Source organism: Mauremys mutica, chromosome 10, assembly GCF_020497125.1.
Source record: "Mauremys mutica isolate MM-2020 ecotype Southern chromosome 10, ASM2049712v1, whole genome shotgun sequence".
Classification (NCBI taxonomy): domain Eukaryota; kingdom Metazoa; phylum Chordata; order Testudines; family Geoemydidae; genus Mauremys; species Mauremys mutica.
In genome coordinates, this window is record NC_059081.1 from 38,003,016 (window position 1) to 38,018,200 (window position 15,185).

The 15,185-nt window shown below is 41.7% G+C and overlaps 1 protein-coding gene across 1 annotated transcript in view; it reads left to right on the plus strand.

Moving 5' to 3' along the window:
- The first annotated feature begins 530 nt into the window (after nucleotides 1–530).
- Nucleotides 531–15,185, plus strand: part of MYO3B (myosin IIIB) — a 298,690-nt gene continuing 284,035 nt past the window's right edge. The window contains exons 1-4 of the mRNA XM_045033165.1: nucleotides 531–677; nucleotides 8,196–8,330; nucleotides 11,984–12,088; nucleotides 12,350–12,449. Coding sequence (XP_044889100.1) covers nucleotides 531–677; nucleotides 8,196–8,330; nucleotides 11,984–12,088; nucleotides 12,350–12,449 — 487 coding nt within the window. The remainder of the gene's footprint in view (nucleotides 678–8,195; nucleotides 8,331–11,983; nucleotides 12,089–12,349; nucleotides 12,450–15,185) is intronic.

Sequence of the window (15,185 nt, forward strand, 5' to 3'; positions counted from 1 at the left end):
CCTGTTTTCTCTCCAAGAGCCCCCACTGCTTCCCTTCTCAGGTCCCCAAGGTAGGGCACCTTCCCCTTCCCTGCTCACAAGAATCCATCTCCAGCATAGTCACTTGAGAGCCATTTGGTCCAAATGCTAGAGAAGAAGACAGCAGAGCTCAACACTGCCTTTCAGGGCAACAGGCAGAATACTCCTACTCTGTAAAGCTAAAGATTGGGAAAGAGAAATGTTCAGTGGGGCCATATTTATTTATCCACTGGTGAGGTTCTGGGTTCTGATTTGGCTCTTCCTTTGCCTGCCCCGTTGGTTCAGTGCTCTATGGTTAGTAGCAGTGCTCAGGGCAGAAGGAAGCCATCAACAGCCGCTTATTGGTTCCATTCTGTTCCATATTCTGTGCTCAATCTGTTTCCTCAGCTAGCTGGTTAAATACATAAATGAATGAATAAGAAACAATTTGTTAAATCCCATAAAATTTAACAAATGTACAAACTTTGTTTTCCAGGACGCCACTATATGGATTATTTCAATATAATCCCAATATGATTGGACTGGCATCATTAGCTGATCCCTCAGATACCTGGGAAATTATAGAGACCATTGGAAAAGGCACTTATGGTAAAGTCTATAAGGTTGCCAATAAGAAAGACGGGAGTCTGGCTGCAGTAAAAATTCTGGATCCTATCAGTGTAAGTAAAATATTATAATCCTATTTTAATCACTGTTAAAATTTAAAAGGTTTTACTCTCAAACAGGCTTGAAGCTCTGACTCAAAGTTTAGGCAAACTGAAAACATCCTGGAGGGAACTGTTAAATATATTATGAGCAGGAGTGGGCTACTTGGTTTGGAAATAAAAAAAACCCTGCATCCAGCCTCATACTGACCTCTTTGTAAGGCTCTTTTGTATAATTTAGGACATAGTCCTACAAGGTGCTATGCAGAGCAGATTGAATTATCTGTTTAAAATAATTAATTTTGACTTCTTTCTATTTGTGAACCATTCATGACTTGACAAAATTTTATGGTTAGTCATTATTCACAAATATTCATCAGTAGTTTTATGCAAACAAGTTTCAGCCAATGAGATGTTAGAAAACTATTCAATGAAACTATTCTCACTGAGCGACTGGTCATTTAAGTAACATGGTATTGTTTCTGCTCCCTGATTGGTTGACTGAAACTTTTCAAACAGCAGAATAGCAAATTGCAAATGACACACAGCAGATGGTAAATAAGTAGGGAATATGCTTGTTCACATTCAAATGTGTGTGCTCACATGATGAACAGCTAACCCCTAAACATCATCACAAGAATAATGAGGGGAATGAATCTGGTTGACCCAAACAGCCACTTGGAAATTGCACTTTGTTTTGTGGTTTTCAGCCAACTCTAGTTCTGAGCACTTTCAACTCACAAAGACCTCCGACGTCAGTGGGAGTGAAAGTTGCTTAGCACCTGGTAAGATCTCCCCATTTCATAGCCTTATGTTGTTCAAAATCAGCATTCATGCTGACCTTGATTTCTGGCAGTGCACCTTGGTAGTTCGCTGGTACAGATTTTAGGTATCCAAGGTTGCAGCAGTTGGAGCATGAACACGATCAGATTGCACAGTGGCATTTCCAATACACTAATGGTAATATCTTACATTCATATAATGCTGTTCATCATAAAGGATCCCATATCACTGTAAAATCTATACAAATTCTATAATGGAATTCCTTCACCCACCACTGAAGTGCTGCCAGCTGTAGAATAGAAAGCAGCAGCTTTTTTACAGTGCACAGCGACCGTACCCAATAGTTAAGACAGGAATTGAAGAAGAATATTGTCAGGAACTCAGCTGGCTGCAGTTGCCTAGCAACCCACTGAGCTCAGCTGGGCCCAGTAAACCCTCATTAAGTGACTGTTCTCCCTGATTGGCTGGAAGAGCCAACTGATCCCTATTTAAAACTGGTTGCATCAGCAGCACCCGAAGCTGTGTCAGACCTGCTTCCTGTCCAGCCCTTGCTCCTCTCCAGCCCTGCCTACCTCTGAACCCCTAACTCCTGGCTTTAACCACTGGCTTGTCTCCTGACCACAACTCCAGCTCTGCCCTTTGCTTCTGTTTTGATCTCTGGCTCCAACCATTGGCTTGCCTTCTGGCCATACTTCCAGTTCTACTCTATGATTCTGCTCCGACCTCTACGCCAGACCCCTGCTCTGACCAATAGGTCTCACTGTCTACACTTCAGTGTGTGTTTGAGCAGCCCACTTTCTGGCATAGAGGGGGCCCAGAAGGAGGCCCGCCCACCTTCTCAGAAGTTGTTGAGGTCCTACAGGAACTGCAGGTTCAGATCGCCATGCTGTGTGACCACAGTGCATCCCTTCAGGCCTAGTACATATCCGGGCAGTGTCTTCTGTACTCCCGACTCGTGCACCCACTTTTTGTGAGCCTAAGCTGCCCCTACCTGATAAATTTAACAGGGATTGTGCCAAGTTTTGTGGATTCCAGTTCATGTTGGCATGTACAGTCATGCCCCATAGATCAGTCCCAAGTGGGATTAGTGCTAAGTCTGCCCACTGGAGAGGCCCTGAAGTGCGCTTCATCACTCCTGCAAGGGTCCAGTCCTCTCTTTGAACACTTTGAGAACTTCGTTCAGGCAATGGAGATCATCTTAGATTATCCTAATCAAGAATATACTGAAGAAGCTGCTCTCCATGCCCTGTGGCAGGGTCTTGGGTCTATCACCAAATATGCAGAGGGATTTAAATGTCTGGCTGCAGATATCCACTGTGCAGAAACACTACTTCAGGCGGGGACTCAATGACCCAATCAAAGATGAATTAGCATGGGTGGAACTTCCACCTAGCCTGGAAGCCTTAATTGATCTTCGTCTTAGGATTGATGATCAGCTAACAGAGGGAGCCTAAGAAAAATGACAGGCCATCTGATTCCCACTGGTCAGAATTCTTATGTCTCCTGGAGCTCCTATTGCCCTACCAGACCCCAAAATGATGTAAGTTTACTGAGCTCTACCTCTCTGCCAACGAAAAGAATACTTGTCAGGCATTAGGGTTGTGCCTACATTGTGGGATGCCCAGGCATGTTGCAGCAGGGTGCCCTACCAAAGACTGGTCCACCTCCAGGTTGAGAAGCACCAAAGCCCGGTCCCAGTGTTGGGGGGCTACGGTTGCGTCAGTGCTCCCCTCCTCCCCACAGCAAACTGTGAAGCCAGCTATCTGCCAGAATCTTGGCAACCCCTAACCAGCATGCTTCCCTGTTCTGTCTCCCTCTTCAGTTGTGGCATTCTGCCATCCCTCATGTCCACTTAGAACACTGGTTGACTTGGACACGTCTGGCAATTTCATTGACCAGGAGTTCATTAAGGGGCATGGAATCCTTTGCAGGGATTTCCCTGAGCTTGTCAAGGCTATCAATGGGTCACTTCTCTCTTCAGGCCCCATTAAGCATCGGACAGCTGTCCTGGAGGTCATTTACCTTTGGTGGTCACCGAGGCATCTTGCAGTTCAGGGTCATCTGTGTTCTGTACTCACTGGACGTCCTTGGTGTCCCCTGACTTTTCACTCATGATCCCCAAATTAGATGGCACCCATGATCTATACTGTTGTTCCCTGCGGTGCTGACAAACATGCCTGCCCAGCTCAAGCCAATGGCTGGTCACATTCTGCAGTACACTGAAGCCCCTGAAGGATCCAGAGCTAGGAACCAAAGATTTATGAGCAGTGCCTGAAATAACCCCAACTATACATACAATATGATGGGGGCTAATTTAGCTACAATGAGTCAGGAAAAAGATCTTGGAGTAATCGTGGATAGTTCTCTGAAGATGTCCACACAGTGTGCAGAGGCGGTCAAAAAAGCAAACAGGATGTTAGGAATCATTAAAAAGGGGATAGAGAATAAGACTGAGAATATATTATTGCCCTTATATAAATCCATGGTACACCCACATCTTGAATACTGTGTACAGATGTGGTCTCCTCACCTCAAAAAAGATATTCTAGCACTAGAAAAGGTTCAGAAAAGGGCAACTAAAATGATTAGGGGTTTGGAGAGGGTCCCATACGAGGAAAGATTAAAGAGGCTAGGACTCTTCAGCTTGGAAAAGAGAAGACTAAGGGGGGATATGATAGAGGTATATAAAATCATGAGTGATGTTGAGAAAGTGGATAAGGAAAAGTTATTTACTTATTCCCATAATACAAGAACTAGGGGTCACCAAATGAAATTAATAGGCAGCAGGTTTAAAACAAATAAAAGAAAGTTCTTCTTCACGCAGCGCACAGTCAACTTGTGGAACTCCTTACCTGAGGAGGTTGTGAAGGCTAGGACTATAACAATGTTTAAAAGGGAACTGGATAAATTCATGGTGGCTAAGTCCATAAATGGCTATTAGCCTGAATGGGTAAGAATGGTGTCCCTAGCCTCTGTTCGTCAGAGGATGGAGATGGATGGCAGGAGAGAGATCACTTGATCATTGCCTGTTAGGTTCACTCCCTCTGGGGCACCTGGCATTGGCCACTGTCGGTAGACAGATACTGGGCTAGATGGACCTTTGGTCTGACCCGGTACGGCCGTTCTTATGTTCTTATGTTAATCCATTTGGCTCAGGTCTTCACAAAGCTAGATCTGCATGGAGCATACAACCTGATCAGAGTCCAACAGGGGGATGAATGGAAGAAAACATTTTGAACCAGCTATGGCCATTCTGAATACTTGGTCAAAGTGTTTGGTCTGCGTAATGCCCCTGCAACTTTCCAGCATTTAATGAACAACGTCTTCTGAGATATCCTCGATCAATTTGTGATCATTTTAGATGATATTCTCATTTTTTCAGAAAACCAAGAACTCCATGACCACCATATGTCACACCATTCTTGATTGGCTTCACCAAAATCAACTTTATGTGAAACACAAGAAATGTGAATTTGACAAGGATACCGTGGAGTTTCTGGGCTGTCTCATCTCTCCAGCAGGACCCTCACAAGGTTGCAGCCATCACCAAGTGGAAGGCACACTTGAATATATGTGGAGTGTAATGGTTTCTTGGATTCATAAATGTGTACCAGCGATTCATGCAAGGATTCTTTGACCTGGTAGCCCCTATAATGTCCCTCCTCAAGAAGGGAGTTAAGTTCACCTGATCCCCTGACATTCAGGTGGCTTTCAACCACTTGAAAAAGTTGTTTATTTCTGCCCCCATTCTGCCCCATCCAGACCCTACAAAGGCCTTTATAGTTGAGACCAGTGCCTTGGACTTCGCAATAGGTATGATCCTCTCACCAGGTGCTTCATCACTGTGCCCTCTTCTCTTGAAAACTGACTCCTGGTGAGAGATGATGTCTGGGACAAGGAGCTCCAGGTCATCATTGCTGCCTTTGAGGAGTGGGAGCACCTCCTTGAGGAGGCCCATGCCCCTGTTCAAGTCTGGACAGATCACAAGAATTTGGAGCATCTACAGACAACACAATAACTCAACCAATGTCAGATTTGCTGGGCCCTTTTCCTTTCCCAATTTGACTTTATGGTTACCTACTATCCTGGGTTTAAGAATGAGAAGACAAATGCCTTGTCCTGCAAGGACGAGTACTGTGAAGTGGAACAGAAAGCCCTCACGCTCTCCTTAAACCCTCCCAATTTGTCTGTTCGGCCCTCACTAGTTACTTGATGACCATTATCCAGCTCCCAACTTCAGGTGCTAAGATTGTGCCATGACTCACCTATAGCAGGACATTTCGGCCAATTTAAAACCTGGAATCTGATTACTAGTTACTTCGGGTGGTTGACCCTATGAACAGATGTTAAAAACTATGTGAAGTCCTGCGACCTCTGTGCCTGTATGAAGAACCTGTGAGCCAACCCTATGGGCCTCCTTCAGCCCCTCCCCAAACCTCCATTTAGTTGGTCCACCTTCTCAATGGACTTTATAGTGGAGTTACTGCGCTTCCAACAGCACTCAGTTATCCTGACTGAAGTAGACTTCCTGACCAAGATGGCCCATTTTACTCCCTGCTGCACTGTGCCATCTGCCCATGAAACAGCACAAGCTTTCCTGGAGCACATCTTTCAGTATCATGGCATACCGACCTGCACCATTTTGGACTGAGCGCCTCAATTTATTTCTCAATTCTAGCAGGGATTTCTTCACTTTCTCAGCACTAAATTCCTCACCTTAACAGCCTCCCATCCGCAGACTGATGATCAAACTGAAAGAGGCAGTCAGATCCTGGAGCAGTATCTCTGCTGTTTTCCGAATTTCTGTCAGGATGATTGGCTCCCAATACTGTTTGGCTGAGTTTGTGTACAACAACTCAACCCATACTTCCACCCAACACACCCTATTCTTTGCAAATTTTGTTTTTTACCCCTGATTCCATCCAGACATGCCCGATGGCTCTGCTGTCCTGAGGGACATGGATATGGTCCAGAAAACATGCCAGGAACTCAAGGAACACTTACTTGCCAGTAAAGAAACTTATAAGCATTACACAGTCTGAAAGCGTTAGGCTGCCCCTAACCTTGCAGTAGGGGATAAGGTCTGGCTCTCAACTGGGAACCTGAGAACAGACCATCCTTTGGTCAAGCTTGACCATCAATACCTGGGTCCTTTTTGGATCATCAAGCAAATAAACCAGTGGCCTTCAAGCTTCAACTGCCAGAATCCCTCAAGATTCACCTGTCTTCCATGTTTCTCTCCTTAAACCATTTGTTGACAATCTTTTCCCCAACTGGGTAGATCCTCCTCCACCCTCTGTAATTGTCCATCGGCAGGAGGAACATGAAGTCCATCAGGTCTTTGGCTCCCAATAAGTCAAAGGAAAGCTGCAGTATCTGACAGACTCCTAACCATGACATCAGCTCTGTTATGACTCCTGGTACTGACCATTCACTTGCCTCCTGACCATGCATCCAGTTCTGCCCTCTGATTCTGCTCTGACCATGAGGACAGACTCCTGTTCTGACCACTAGGTCGCACCATCTACACCTTGGTGTGTGGCAAATATTGTGTCCAATAGAAACCACAGGATTTCAGTGTGTAATTATCCACATTGGAATTTGACTGGGACATTGAGAGTAAAGCCCGTACTGAGAAAAGTTGACCCTTTTTTATTTATAGAAATACAACTTGTTCATCCCTTGTACAGTATGAGTCAGAAGAATGTAATAAGTAATACGTGATTAACGGAATAAAGCACCAGGGTCTTGATACAGCAAACTATCCCAATTCAGCAAATTATTTAAGCACATGCTTAACTCTGAAGCATGTCCTCAAGTCCTGTTAAAGTCAAAGTCTGTGCGGAATAGGTATACACCTAAGCATGTGCTTATGTGCTTTGCCGAACTGGGGCTCATGTGCGTTATTGTGCAATATAGTTGGTCCTTTTTTTATTTCATCTTCACAAAAATCCCTCTTTAGACAAATAGTCAAATTTTTGCTTATTTTCAGGATTTTGATTTTTGCTCTGTTTAATAGTTCCTGTTGTGTCCGTTTTCCATGTGGGCTTTAGTTTGTATAAATTTCTCTTGTTTTAAAGATGTATTTATTTTTATTCATGTCCCATTTAATGTCTTTTAAAACTGCTATATAACTAGGTTCATCAGATTACCTTAAAAAGAAAAAATGAAGCTAAGATCCATGTGTTTACAGTAGCTCAACCATCAGAAATGCAGATTTAAGGAACAGATTAGAAAAGATATACACCTCTACCCCGATATAACACTGTCCTCGGGAGCCAAAAAATCTTACCGCGTTATAGGTGAAACCGCGTTATATCGAACTTGCTTTGATCCGCCGGAGTGCGCAGCCCCGCCCCCCAGAGCACTGCTTTACCGTGTTATATTCGAATTCGTGTTATATCGGGGTAAAGGTGTATATGCAAATTTTCCATTTAGACAAGTGAGCAGAGCTAAGCACCATTTTTACTTTTGTGGTAGCAGTGTATTATACATTGTGTACCCTTGAGGCAAAAACTACTGACTGCACATGGAGTTCACACTTTTATTTGCAATAAGACAATTGTTGTGTGATTGGTTTTTGACCAGATTTTATTATTTGATCAGATTGTTTTCAGTGCAGCACAATAAAGACATTTAGAAGTATAAAATAATGTATAGCTACTTCTTTTTATCAACGAAGATTTATTTGTTTGTTGTACTGAATTATTATTTATTTATGCACCATATTTGATTGTGTTTTCCATTTAGGATGTGGATGAGGAAATTGAAGCAGAATATAATATTTTACAGTTTCTTCCCAATCATCCCAATGTTGTTAAGTTTTATGGAATGTTTTACAAAGCGGATCAATACGTGGGAGGACAGCTCTGGCTAGTTCTTGAGGTAAGATATTTTGATAATGTTAGAACTTAATTAAAATGGATTTTTAGGGCAAAGTGCTCCCCTTTAGAAGTGAACAAATCAGAAACAGCAAATGGTGGGTCTCTGTGCTCTGTACTGAGAGACGAACCTTAGAATTTTGGGGTTCTGTGTTTAGGGATATTGATCAAACAGTCTGGCCATGGGAGGTGTTTGCAGATCCACCCTTCAAAAAAACACACTCAGTGTTTATTCAGTAACAAACCCCAGACATGGGGACTTGGTATCAGCACTTTATTGCCATTCAAGGTACTTCATTCTGTCTTCAAAAACATAGAATGGGCTCCATAATAATTTTCTTACTTGAAAGTAAATTGACCTTCCATGCTGGAGAAAACATCTGTGTTAGTGTTGAGAAGTCAAGGTCTCGTTGGATAATCCAAAAGATGACTTCATGATGAAGTACCACACACAGTATTTACCAAACCTGTCACCCATTGCAAATGTGGGCTGAGAGAATGTAATGGGAAAACTGTCTTAAGGCAGTGTAACATTAAAAGCAGGATGCTGTTGAATATCTAGCACTTTAAATGGCTTATGCAGACTCTGCCCATTTAGCAGGCTTCAGTGTTCTCAAAATGAGGGATGTCATTCTGACTGCACTGCAGTTACTGTCATTGACTGACTGCACTAGGTCCAGGATTTCGCTCAGATGATTAGGATGTTCCTAAAGGATTAATTGTGTATACAGCCCAGCACAGAGATTAGAGAGATCTCATAGGGCGTGTTGCACCATAGCAGTATTTTTCCATAACATAGTTACATCAATATAAATCTGAGCACTAACTTGTTTGTTACTGATTATTTTAGAAGGACCATCCAGCTGTTCTGGGATTGTGGGTGGAATCAGAGTTAAGTACTATCACTTTATGTTCTACTTTAACCTTGTCCCAGTAATACAATAAACCTGACTTTTATGCATTGCAACATTATACGGTATGGAGGACAACATTTGGTACCATATGCCAATTTTCATAATAAGTTTCAATGGTTATCAAAATGATCATCAGGTATTTTTGCTGTACGGGTTCTTAGTGACTAACAGAGAAACAGCTAACATTCTTATCCCAAAGTATATCAGACATGCTGTTCTGTACAACACAATCATGAATGTCAGAAGAACATACCATTTCCGTAGGTTAGCTTTTTGCATTAATGATGTATAGCTTGTTGGTTTTGGTGCACCTAATTTAAAATTTGTAAAGAAATTTAAGACAAAACTTCTCATTTTCCTTTTATACAGAAGTTTATTGAAACAGTTGACCTTGGAAATATTCCCTGCCTTAGAATTGCATGCAGATTTGTCTGTGCCCAGCAATTATGTTTTATAATAGTGTAGTGATTTTTTTTTAGTAAAAGGGTATATACAAAGCTCTCAGTTACTGTGATCACTGTTTCTTTGATGAAATCATATAGTCATTGTGATGAGCATCTTTACAATTTTCTAATCAAAAATATTTTCCCCTGCACTATTTTGCAACATTCACTCACTATGAGCAATACCTTAGTCAGGTGAGTAGTTGCATTAAAGTCCATGGTAAGGTACTACTCAAAGTGAGTAAGAGAAGCAGAAGTGGGCCCTTAGTTTAATTTTATATGATGATGGAATGTGCTACACTGAGAACTAACATTTTATGTTTATTCATAGATAAGAAATTTCACAGAGCATGTCCCTAAAACATGCATTAGCTCTCTTATGTAAGGACCACCTCTAGTGGCAGGCGGCTAGTTCAGTGTTCATGATCATTTCATTCCAGAGCTCTCTATTGATTACCAACATGGGTGTCTCTGCCAATTTTGGTGGTGGTCTTTGTGTTGTGGGTACTTAGCTATTTGGAGAGAATGTGATTCATTTCACGTATGCTACTGAACAGCCATAAGACTGTATCACTTTCAATCAACTTGGGTTGGGTTTGAAGTGGTGGCCTTGAGCTGAAAGGCTTCATATCTCATTACCAGTCCCTTGAGATTACTTTTCTGTTTGGCTATAGCACTTTGTGAAAAAAGAATGCATATAAAATTAGCATAACACATCTCAATAGTACACAGTTAGTACAATAAAGATAATAAAGACTATACATGGCATTGATGGCTCCCCAGGCAAATAACTAAACATGGGTAGGTAAGCGCATACACTCCCTTCAACCTAAGGGTTTAGTTCATCTACAAATGTATTTGGTGTGTGATAGTGGCTTAAGGACTCCCTCCCAACTGGATGGAGCAAGCTCCCAAGTAAAAAAGGAAAGGCAAACTCTTGCATCAGCCACCATCAACCACTGATGGAATATTACTTCAGTAGCTTATTTGCGTAAAGGAAGCCAATGTATCATGTGATCTGGATCCTAAGTAGCTAGCATAATGCACTTTTCATGTGCAGAAAAGTTCAGAATTCTAATAGATTTTTTTAGTCCTATAGTAATGGTGACAATGTATGGTGAAAAATATCCATACCTTCTATAGCACATAGCAAATTAGAGTGCAGAGAGACTGATACTAGATTGACAAAATTTAGGGAAGAAAGGAAAAACGAAAAAGAAGTAGATTGCCATATTTCAAAGGAGGATTTTAGAATTTGATTTCATGCCATTTGTTTGAGTTTATGCATTACAGTTTTTAGACTGAATACTGGCATTGCAAAGGGAATTTAGATCTGAGTTCAAGTATCTTGTTGATATAGACATATGATTTTTATGTGACAGAAAGCTTCGTATGGTGTAGAAGGGACTGCTCTGCAAAAATAAGAGGTGACTCCGGAAGAACAAATATAATGACCTCCCCACCCTGCAAAAAAACCCTGCCAAACAACGCTCCTTTTAATTTTAAGCGTCATACAGTTGTTGTAAATATAAAAGTACGAAAAGGAGAAAGAGAGAGAGAGAGCAGGAGGATGAGAGGGAAACGGTTGCTAGAGGGGCATGGATGATGAACTAATGATGTGGGTGAAAACACATTTACAAAGGTTCTAATTTTCCTTTTTCTCCTCCTCCTCCTTTGATGTATGGCAGCCCATTAATGGAAAGTGCTTGCGAGAAGCTGTGCTTTTCTGGATCAGAATGTTTAATCTCAGTTGTTGGCAGAGCATGCCATCAAGTCCGAGTATAGAGATATGGCTGCTGTCTATTTTATATTGCCTGCCAGCAGGAGCATTGATGGAGTGAAGGTTTGAAATGACTGTAATTTGTTGCCTCCCAGTTATCAAGTGCATCAATCTTGTCTTTTCTGGCCTTTTCTTCACACAAAGGCAGTTTTTCAAAAAGACAATGCACATATTATTGTGAAAATATTCAAATAAATTAAACCATATCTCTAGATTCTGTTTTTATCATAAAATATAGTTTTTCTGTTTTAATATTTCACTTTTAGTTAAATTTTGCAACCTCTGACTTGTGCTTTCCACCCCTCCCCCCAAGTACTGTGATTTATTGTCAACATTGTTAATAAAATATGCTCTATGACAAGGATGACAACTTAAATAATTGCAGGTGGAAATCTACTTGGTCTGGGATTTGTGTTATGTTGCAGCCTCCTACAGTAGGAATCCACAACCTGAACAAGTCTGTTGAGTAATAGGGGTCTTGTGTTTTGTTTCTTTTTTTGCTCCCCCATTCTCTTCACAGCTGTGTAATGGAGGTTCTGTCACAGATCTTGTCAAAGGCCTGCTGAAGTGTGGCCAACGGTTGGATGAAGCTATAATCTCATACATCTTATATGGTGCTCTCTTGGTAAGGATGTTCATCAGGCTTGTAATGACGGTAGAGGGTGCAATTTACCCATCTCATACATTTTCCATTTATAAACAATGGTAATGATGACAATATTATGCTGGCTGTTATAGCAGCAGGGGGGCATCTCAAGCATGTGATCAAGCAGACAGATGTTTCTATAGTGAAGTGCAGATTGTCTTCATTACACTCCCTAATAGTAGGGTAACTGTTTTAAAATAAGGGAGTAAACTTATTTTTTTTGTCGTCATGGGTATACAGGGCCTTCAACATTTACACAATAACCGAATCATCCATCGTGACGTCAAAGGGAACAATATTCTTTTGACAACAGAAGGAGGAGTCAAGCTTGTTGACTTTGGTAATGACTGCTTACCATTTGTTTTCTTGATGTGTGCAGTTTAGCCAAAGGCATCCATTTATTTTCCACTCAGAAGGTAGAGGTGTTTCTGGAACACCAATTATTGAGAGAATTTTCCAGGAATGTTGAGATATTTAGGGAGTGACGGGGAAAAGTAGCAGATGGAACAACCTAGGAAATACTGTCAGAAAATCTATTTTAGGCTTTTAAAAACAATAGCTTAAAAAGCCATTTTATTTATGAAATACTTTTGCATTCCATTAAGAATATCATATCTCAAGGAAGTTCTCTCTCATTTAAATTTAAATATTCCATCTTTTGCATATGGAAAGGATACATTATTTTCTTTCAAATGGCTTTCACTAGCCTTAAGCACATTTATTCCCTCTGAGCAGAAGGTAAAATGGTCCTATGGGTTCACAAACTAACAGATCCATTTAATTTGTGATTAGTGCTGTTAGACATGAGCCTGGCTGGATTGGAAACATCACAAGAGGCATAAAGAGAGAGCTAGAGGAAGGGGAACTATGCAATAGAATTTACCCCCAGATGAATATTTCTATCTTGAAATACATATACATTTAGTAAAGTAAAAGAATGCTGTGGTTCCTCTCTAGAGTCAGATATGTACATATAAAGAGAAATTTTATTAACAGTAAAGGAGCAGGAAATCATAATGAGTCAGTATAAAGTGTTAGGTAAACAGTTTTGAAAATACAGTATTATACAGCTGTTTGCCTAACTGTGCATGTTGCTAAAGTAAAATATTCATATATTGAGAAAGTCCCATAAAACTGGCATGCCAGAATTCTGGCAATAAAGGAATGGCCCAGAATTATAATAGGATGCATGAAAGGGAAAGCAAACTTAACTCTCCTAATGTCACAGTATTATAAAACTAAAATTATATTTAAAATCTGTTGGTTTTAAATCTGTGGAATAAATTTAGGAAGCAGATGCCTCTTTATTAGCTGCTAGAGACAGAAATTCATTACTGTTGAGTGTAGAGACACTCAATTTTAAGTAGCACTGGGAGAAACATATGTGGCCTAAGGCAAAACTAGTGATAGCCTAGTAATCTCTTTGGCATTTAATGGTGGGGCTAAAAATCACTTTTCATTAGAGAGACAAGATAGGTGATGTAATATATGTTATTGGACCAACTTCTGTCAGCGAGAGAGACAAGCTTCCATGCCACACACAGTTCTTCTTCAGGTCTGGGAAACTTACTCAGAATATCACAGCTAAATACAAGATGGAACAGATTGTTTAGCATAATTGTTCCATCACGTATTTAACTGTAATAATCGGAATAAATTTCCCAGACTGGAAGAAGAGCTCTGTGTCAGCTTGCAAGCTTGTCTCTCATACTGACAGAATTGATCCAATAAAATATATTAATTACCTCACCCACCTTGTCTCTTTAATGCCTTGGGACTGACATGGTTACAACAACATTACTTTTCATTTGAGACAGTTTTACCTGTATAATCTTGATCAATAACTAGTGTAGACTGGAATCTACCTTTTCCTTTCTAAAACAAGAACACATCACTGGACATATTAATGTGGAAGAGGAAACTACAGCTTGAAGTTAGAGTTTCTAAGAATGAGCTTAGGGGAAAGTGTGTTGTTTTTCCAGTGTTTAACAAATACTGACAATGATTTCACCGAGAAGCTCTAGCACTCCCACACTTTGGAGCAGAGACTTTAAATTTGGCAGGGGGTTGTGCTAGTGTCAGGGACATGACTCTTTCTGTCCTCTGACAATTTGCCCAAATTTGGTCGAGTTGTGACCATCTGAAAAATTGCAGTTCACACATACTCTGTAGAGACTTACTGGAGTTTGCATCTAAGTTCTCTTAAAGTTCTAAGTGAACTGAGCATGCTCCATCCCTTCACAGCTCCTGTGTGTGACAGGACTGTGCATGTGCCATCTCCAGGGAGTGACTGAGCATGCCCCATGCCATCCCCTCACCGCCCCTGCATGTGACAGGACTGTGCATGTGCTATCCTCACAAAAGGGCTGAGCATGCACCATTCTGGGGCTCCAGGGACTGGGCAACACTTGTCCTGCAGTTACTTCTCTTGGTTATCAAGGGATGTTGTGGACCCAGGCCCAGGAACTGAGAGAAGGAAAGGGAAACATTCTCTCCTGTGATCCGGATCCCCTTGCTGCATGTAGTGTGAAGGGAAAGGAGGAAACGGTGTGACTCAGATTCAGAAGGTGAGGAAGAGATTCAGGGTGGTGGAACAGGAGTCTGGGGAGCAGCAATGGTGTGAGCCATTTTGCTGGCCAGGGTGGAAAACATTTGCAGCCCCTTTCCCCCGAGTGGCTGGCTGTGGCTTGGTTTTGTCCTCTCCCTGCCCCCAGCCAATTAGTAGAGTAAAAAGAAACAAAAAAGCTGAGTGGCAGGGCGATTTGGTGCCCAGGGCAACACTCCAAGAACCATCCCTGCTGTGGGGGTGGCTATGAACAGGAACCTAGAAGTTTGGAAAAGAGGCAGGAGCAGAGGGAGACAGAAGACTAAAGGGTGGAGGAATAGGAACAAGAGGCGCAAGAGCAGAGGAACAGGAGGAAAGGGGCAGGATCCACAGATGGGGGGATAGGAGCAAGGAGGGAGAAAACAGGCAATAACAGAAGAAGGAGAATGGGCAATGGGAGGATGGAGCAGGAACTGGCAGGGGGGACATGGCACAGGAGTTTGTAGGATAGTTTTGGGGAAGAGGATAGGG